The sequence below is a fragment of the Lactuca serriola genome, chromosome 8 (assembly GCF_051521515.1).
Source record: "Lactuca serriola cultivar US96UC23 chromosome 8, Lser_US96UC23_V15, whole genome shotgun sequence".
NCBI classification, from domain to species: domain Eukaryota; kingdom Viridiplantae; phylum Streptophyta; class Magnoliopsida; order Asterales; family Asteraceae; genus Lactuca; species Lactuca serriola.
Window position 1 is genome coordinate 100,986,974 of NC_136415.1, and position 8,026 is coordinate 100,994,999.

Sequence of the window (8,026 nt, forward strand, 5' to 3'; positions counted from 1 at the left end):
CCTCCAGCAAAAGTTAGGGTTCGAATGAGAAATGATCTACAAATAGATTCCAAAAATCAACTCCAATTTGTCGAGTTTTATGACCCAACTCGACAAGTTTTTCTTTAAACATGTGTGTCCGGCAAGTCACGAATTCTGTAACAACCTAAAATTTCCAATTTTTTTCATTTTAATTAACAAAACCGTTACCAATGAACATAAAACACCGATTACAATTGTTCTCAAAATCCACAGTATCAAACATTTTATTCATAATATCAGAGTGTCCCCAAAGAAAAATCGTCGGAGAGTGCATGCCACGGCATCAAGTCGGACCCTTACCCTTAGGCTATGAAGTGCCTGAAACAACCAACAAACTGTAAGCTAATGCTTAGTGAGTTCCCCAGAGCATACCCCATACAATCCACATAATCACATAATACATATTAACTCTATAAGATACACATATCACATAAGCCATGTATATAAACATATAAGGATGCCATGGAAACCTTCCAAGGTCTTATACAGAGTGCCACTGGAACCCCTACGCGGTCTTGACTACGTGCCATGGGAACCCCCCCACATGGTCTTTGCTAACTGCCACTGGAACCCTTACGTGGTCTTGACTACCTGCCGTAGGAACCCCCACACGGTCTTTACTATCCAATGAAATATCATAGGAGTTAAACTTACGAACATACTAGGAAGCCGTGGAAACCCTCCAAGGACTTATACAAAATGCCATAGGAACTCCCTCATGGTCTTAATCTACTGCCATGGGAACCCCCCGAGGTCTTCCATACAAATGTCCTTCAGTGTTCAGAAAACTAGGAAAACCCTAGCCAACTCACCGAGTTATCTCATCAACTCATCGAGTTTACTCAGTATCTAGTAGACAAGGAAACTCGATCCAACTCGTCGAGTTTCCAGGGCAACTCGTCAAGTTTTCCTAGTCTTAACCTATTTAGCCCTTTTCAGCAGAATCTAAAGCCCCAGAGTACAGTTCCAGTATCCTAGGGTTAAGTTAACACATAAAGTTGCCAACTTTACATCCATGCAAGGCATCAAAGGGCTAAAAATTCTTAAACAAGCTTATCAAGGGTCTTAGAGCATGAAGGAAGGCCAAGACTTGATAAAGTTGGAAACTTTAAGTCTATAAAGGCCCTGAGATGTCCAGATTTGAAGCCAAATCTTCATATCATGCTCAAATCCAAGAATAGTCCCAAAATAGGCTAATAATAGCCATAAACTTTCATATAAGAAGATCTAAGCAATAAAAGGCCAAGGTTTCAACTTTATACCTCAACGTAGCTGTAACACCGGAGGAAAACCCGGATATGCTGCCTTCTACTCAATCTATCCTCTTCAAGCTTCTAGTTCCTTTCAAATGAGCACCAAAGTCACTCCCAAAGCTCACACATACACAGAAGAAGGTATAAGGCTCGAACTAGGGTTTCTCTTGGCTGTAAAGACGATGAAGGAGGCCACAAATGAGCCATAAGTTCTTTATATAGGGTGCAAAACCCGAAAAGTTAGGGTTTTCCTTTACAACGTCTACTCGTCGAGTTGGGGCCTTCTAACTCGTCAAGTAGACCCTTCATCCCGCGTCCATAATGATCCCTACTCAATGAGTTGGAGCTCCCCAACTCGTCGAGTCCCAATCCAAAACCCTAAAATGTTAGAGAAATAAATGATACCTGAAACAAGCGTTGCAAATTCGTCGGGAAAACTCTTGGGAACTCGTCAAGTGGAGACAAACTCGACGTGTTTTTCTTCATTCTTGCATTCTTTCTTCAATCTCCAAATTTCAAGCTTCCAATTACTCAATCTGCTTCCTTTTTCATCCAAGCATGTCTTTAAGGCTGAAAATGAAATTTTAAACTAATTAAGCACCTTTTGTTCATAAATTGAGACAAAAATAACAAAAAATATCAAAGATCTATCAATATCGAATATGCATATTATATCACATAAAAAAAATCCTAGATCAAAAACTCAAACAATGGGTACAAGTGTTAGGGAGAAGTACTCAACCTTAGTCCTACGCTTGCAACACCAAGATTCTATTCATTTGAATTATAGCACATGAGCATTATCCAATTCAATCACCTTAAATGAATTCCAAACTATTCTTCTTTTCTCTAAGCTTGTGTACGTATTAGACACCACCTATTGTCATTTCCAAGTATTTGTTACTAAAACTGCCAAAATACCCCTTTAATTAATTTATCATTTAGATATTCCCCAAAAACCTATATACTTCCTATCAGCTTGTAAATAAAGTTTGAGGGCAATCAAAGGTCACTTACTAAGTTTTCCACGAAACAAGTACACTTTTCAGAATACCTGACGCGACCTTGTGTCATGTATGCCTTATGTGACACAACCCGTGTCGCCCTTATTGTACACCTATTTTGCAAAATTTTGCTAATAACTTTGTAACTTGCTCCCTAGACATTCAATGGCGACCAAATTTCACCAAATGGTTATTATAAACTAAATAAAGGTTAATAACTTCTTAAATACTAAATTAAGTCATTTCTTCCATACGACTTAATGATTTAGACCTTTAGAGGCCACATAAGTTTTAGGGGTACTTATATGAACATTATAACTCAACCAAAGGTCTTAATAGCTTCAAAAACATAACTAATGTTAATGATGTGTTTCCAATTCATCTAGATTTTATAAGTTGAAATCCCCTAAATAAAATTTCATTTTCTTCCTAATGACCATTTTGTCCCACCAATTAATGGATGATTCTACAAGTTAGCTTCTAAATCTAATTTCCAATGCATAAATCCCTAGTTATGGATAATTCAAAAATGACTAATCAACATTTAACACTTTAAAAGTTATCAAGGGAAGAAAACTTTTGTACCTAATTAACCATCATTCCTCTCATCTTCATGAGTTTGTATATCCATGGAAGATTTTGCATCAAAACTCAATCCAGTAGTCATTGAATCTCCAAGGGAATTAAATCTAACAACTGCAACATAAATTCATTGCAAACTATGGTTTGGTTAAATTCATAATTAAAGCTCAAGTCCACAAAGGGATGTTAGAGTTGAGTTAGAAACCACATTAAACAACATAAACTTGTTAGGACGAAACCCTAACCCTCATTTAAGTTCAAAATCAGATCCAACTACATCTCCATCCATATAACTCAAATTTAACATAAGGGGTGATATATTTATACCTTGGAACCCTATAACTCTTCAATTCAAGTGGAAATTAACTTCTACAAGCTTGAAATTGGATGTATGAGATGAATTTAGTTGTAATTGCCATTTCCTCCTCTTAAACCCCTTCCAATTGATCTAATGAGTTGAAATGAAGATGATGGATCCTTTATTTCTTCATTTTTCATTTTATTTATTTATTTATTTAGTTATTTATTTATCTAATGAGCTGAAATGGTCCAAGACCATCCAAGAAGGTTAAAATCATGTTTAACCATATGCTCATCGGTTTTACGCTTTTAGTCTCTTTTTACCAATGGTTGAATCCTAAACTTAAATTATTATATACCAAAAGGCTTGTAGTTCAGCGGTATCCGATATTACCTTTCCTCCTTGAGGTTGAGGGTTCAAGTCCCGTCGTGAATATAGGTGGACTTAAGGTGTAGTTTAAAAGTAGGTTAGATTGTCGTTTCAAAAAAAAATTCTTATATTTTTCATTCTTAATTATTTAAAACACTAAATATTTATTATTTTAAGTTATTTTATTTTAAATTAATATTTTCGTTTTACTCAAAAAGTCCGAAACTTCTAACTCGAAAACTAAGATGTTACATCCTAATAGTTTTGTGTTAATTTGTGGAATTTAAAACTTTTTAGTATTATGTTTTTACTTTCGAATATCTGGTTGAAATTTATGGATTTATGGTTAATGTTTGTTGAATATGTTTTGAAACTTTTTAGTTTTATTTTTATTGGTTTTTAAAACATAGATTTGATGCATAATATTTTAGATTTTTTTAATATAGAAAAAATTCTAGATTTTTATAAAAATTAAAATTGTTCTTATATTAATAATTAATGATCTTCTATCGATGAAAATAAAATCTGCTGGTAATACTTCACAATATATTTTGTCGGTAACTTACTAACTTGTCACAAACTTATTCCATTGGTAATCCGTTACAAATATGACCCGTTGGTAATTCATTATTAATTTCCGACATTAAAATCTATCGGTAAATTTGGTCGTATTATGGGAATTATGTCACTAAAAATTACTGAAAAGAATTAACGTCGAAATTGGATCCGTTGGAAACCAACTAAAGACGGTTTATGTTGTCCTATTTTATGGTAGTGATATGAGACCTAATTATAAAGATTTTAACGATTTACAAATTAAATAGTAAAGGTGAGTTTGTGGGAAAACAATTTTTGTAGAACGCTAATGTGATAGGCCATGTAAATATATAATATTAACTGGAAGGAATCCCATGTTTCGCATGGGACGGAAGTTCTTGTTGGAAATTTATCGAGTTCATTATATTAGATAATTTTGTGATCAGGGTTGGAAGCTCCAAATGTTAGATTCAGGATTTTAATGTTTGGAAGCAACATCATTTGAAGGTTGATCTTTTTAAATGATAATTAGTATCTCAACACAAACTTTATTAGGAATACAACCAAAAGGCATTGTACAACAATATATATTTTAAAATTTGAATAATAATTAAATTAAATGCAATTAAAAGATGATGGCCAAAGTTCAAAATTCACCATCCAATCTAGCACCAGTAAAACCTACATATTCTCCTGCCGTAAGTAATCTAATTTTAAAGCAATAGTGGCGACACCATTAGGGCAACAAAGCATTAAGGGCAATATTTTTAGTGGCGGCAATAAAAAAGATGGTCTTTTTTTTTTTTTCAGCAACATTATCGGCAACACCAAAAAGGGTAACATAAGAATTAGCACCGACATTAAGAGGGACATTAGGGCGATATCCGGCACATCCACGTCGTCCATGTTGATGTCGACCCTATAGCCCAAATTTCTTGTAGTGAAAAGATTTGTTTTTGTTGTAGTTGCTTTCTCTGTTTCTCATTAGACTCGCTATGAAGAAGTGGAACAGAGAACCTCTTGAGAGGATCGATCTTGAAACAGATATTAGTATTTCGTAATTAACAGAAGTGTGTGGAACTGTGGACCATATATGAAAATTTTCATCTTTATTGATTGATTAATAGCTACAAAGAATATGAATAAGAAGTATAATTCTGAAGCTTAAATAGCACTAAATGCATAGAAGAATATATACGTAGGTCCAGCGTATCAATAACAGAACACTTCTTATGCCATTTTGCATTCCGGAGGGAACCCTTGAGGAAACCTCTTGGAATCTGAGCAGTAGTTGTATATCATGTAATTCTTCTGCACCCATTCTAACCTTTCCTGCTTTGTGTTATCCAACTCCTCCGATAGCCATGCCTGATTGCCACCGGAAGATGCAGAGCCACCACAAGACGATTTCCCAGAAGACACCACACAAGCATCGGCCCTAAAGTTTCTGTATGATGCTGTGAATGGAGCTTGACTCCAATCGGTCTTCACCAACCCACCCCTGGTCGCCCAGTCGTCAGCATTCCATAAACTAGAGTGTATTCTCATGGGTTGACTTTTAGGAAATGGTACACCAATCGATTCAGAATTCTTGAACTCTCTAATGGGTGTTCCATCAACAGAAAATCTAGAAATGGACAAAGGAAGATCAGTATTTGACATGGGTAATTGTATGTAGAAATTATATATAAAACTTAAGGTGATACTTACATGATTCGTTGAGGATTCCAAAGGATGGAATAGGTATGGAAATCAGCAGTTGGGTCGAACCACAGGTAGAATTGTTGTTCTCTGTTGCCTTTGCCTTGGCTGAACACATTTGTATGGAGAATGTAGGGATCACCACTCAAGTTACCCAAGAACTCAAAGTCGATCTCATCCCAGTTTGACCCCTTTGAAGACAACTGCAAATACAATCATAACATAATTAACATTCATATTCAGTAAACTATTTCCCAGCTTACAAAGTATGAAAGATAGCAAGAAACTTACGTAGTAGGCAGTGACTGTGCCTGCGGAGTTGCCGGGTACTAGTTTCAGCTGCATATCGATTTTGCCAAACAGGTACTCGTTTCTTGACTCAAAGCCAGAGCCAGATGATTTATCGAGGGAAAGGGTTAAGAGTTCGCCATTTAGTATTTTACCTCGGCCATCACCCCAGGTGATATCAAACTCATTGTTGAAATCCGCGGAGACTATTGAAATGCTCCCTAGAAATATGAAAAGCAGAAGGAAAGTCGAAAGCTTTGAGGTGGAAGAAGAAGACATTTTATGCAGATGAATGTTTTGTTAATAAGTTGATGAGATAAATGACATGAATTGTGTTGTATTTATAGGGTTGGTGTTTGGGGATTGAAGGAAGGTGGGGACGAAGGTTAGAGTAGGAGTAGATTCAGTGAGGTCAAGTTGGTGAGAATTTTAAAGTTTTGAACTTTTGATCATAAAACAGCTGGTATATATTAGGCTTTAGCGTGTAACAATCATATCTCTAAAGTGGTACTGAAAGAGACTTTTGGTTGTTTGAAAAATAAAATTGACGGATGTCTGTGGGTCGGCGACGCGTTTTCAAAAGTGTAATTTATTATTTTAAATTGCATGGGGTTTCATCCGGGATATTCAACCACGCGCCTCGATAAAATAGTGAATACAAAAGGACTGATAATTTATACTAAGATTTTACCTTTTAAACATATTTTCCTTTCTTTTAATTACCAATATTTTTCCTAGCATTTCCAATTTTTCTCAAATATCGGGTTTCCAAGTAACTTCCGTTAACAAACAAGTTTTTTTTTTATTTTTTTTTCAATGATGTCATATTCTTCCGATTTTTTTTTGAACGATCAAGGATTCAAAATTTTTTTTTCTAGCATTATATCATTATGTAACACCGTAAATAATTTGGTGGATGCTTGGTATGTGGCATAGTTTCTGCTATGAGATGGTAAATGTCATGGATATCTTTGAATGATATTTTTGATAAAAGTTGGAAAATATGGTATACTTTTGTCCTAGAGGCTAGAGAGGGTATCAATGACCTATGCTATGCAAGGTTGTAGAACTCGCTATTCGGTACTTGTTTGGTTGACTACCGAGTAGCGAGTACTCCGGAAGTATTCGTATTCGGTAATTCATGTAGAAATATTTTAGAAATTTTATATATGTCAAAATCATAAGTTAATATTATAATTTGATTGAAATATATAACAAATTAGATACATGTGAATACATAAAAACTAAAATCCATACAATTGTCTCAATTCGTGAATAATTATTTAAATTTTCTGATATATATATATATATATATATATATATATATATATATATATATATATATATATATATATATATATATATACTAGTAGGTTATATATATGTATATATAGTAAAAATCACATTTGTGTGTTAAATAATAAATCATTAAATGTATTATACATATGAATCTTGAAATTCTTGATTTTTTTTTCTTTTTATGACAATTTTGACCCTTTGACCGAGTTGGCCGAGTTTGATTTTGTTGACCGAGTAGACACGAGTAATACTGAGTAGGCCCGAGTTAGAGAGATGTTGACCGAGGTTGACCAATTTTGACTTAATCCGATTTTTTTGCCGAGTTCACATAACTTGCCTCGGTGGAGGGCCGATTCCGAGTACTCGGTCGAGTAGGCCGAGTTTTGCAATATTGGACCTATGTTGGTTAAGGCACCAAAGGTTTTAATCACCCACGATAGTAGTCCATGCCATTTGTTGTCAACTCTATGTTTGCCTAATTGGTAACATCCTAGTACTAATGGTGTAGTCGCATATCATGAATATGGAAATATAATGTTATTTGTGAACATTGTGAAATGATGCCAAATTTTATCCATGCGATTGACTATGGTATATCATGAATATGGAAATATAATGTTATTTGTGAACATTGTGAAATGATGCCAAATTTTATCAATGTGATTGAATAG

The 8,026-nt window shown here is 34.6% G+C and overlaps 1 protein-coding gene across 1 annotated transcript; it reads right to left on the reverse strand.

The window, feature by feature from the left end:
* Window positions 1–5,159: 5,159 nt before the first annotated feature.
* On the reverse strand, window positions 5,160–6,440 carry LOC145071130 (putative xyloglucan endotransglucosylase/hydrolase protein 23). Its single transcript, XM_079018040.1, has 3 exons — window positions 6,060–6,440; window positions 5,778–5,971; window positions 5,160–5,694 (listed from the first exon to the last, which is right to left on the reverse strand). Exons 1-3 carry the CDS (start codon window positions 6,333–6,335, stop codon window positions 5,298–5,300), a joined length of 867 nt encoding a protein of 288 aa, XP_078874166.1. The 5' UTR covers window positions 6,336–6,440; the 3' UTR covers window positions 5,160–5,297.
* Between the last annotated feature and the right edge of the window lie 1,586 nt (window positions 6,441–8,026).

Bases quoted from the DNA above. Each gene is read 5' to 3' on its own strand.
- LOC145071130 (XM_079018040.1), bottom strand. From the start codon at position 6,335: ATGTCTTCTTCTTCCACCTCAAAGCTTTCGACTTTCCTTCTGCTTTTC. The intron at 5,972-6,059 runs GTAAGTTTCTTG...TTGTATTTGCAG, and splicing joins GCACAGTCACTGCCTACTAC to TTGTCTTCAAAGGGGTCAAA. The intron at 5,695-5,777 runs GTAAGTATCACC...GTCCATTTCTAG, and splicing joins TGGAATCCTCAACGAATCAT to ATTTTCTGTTGATGGAACAC.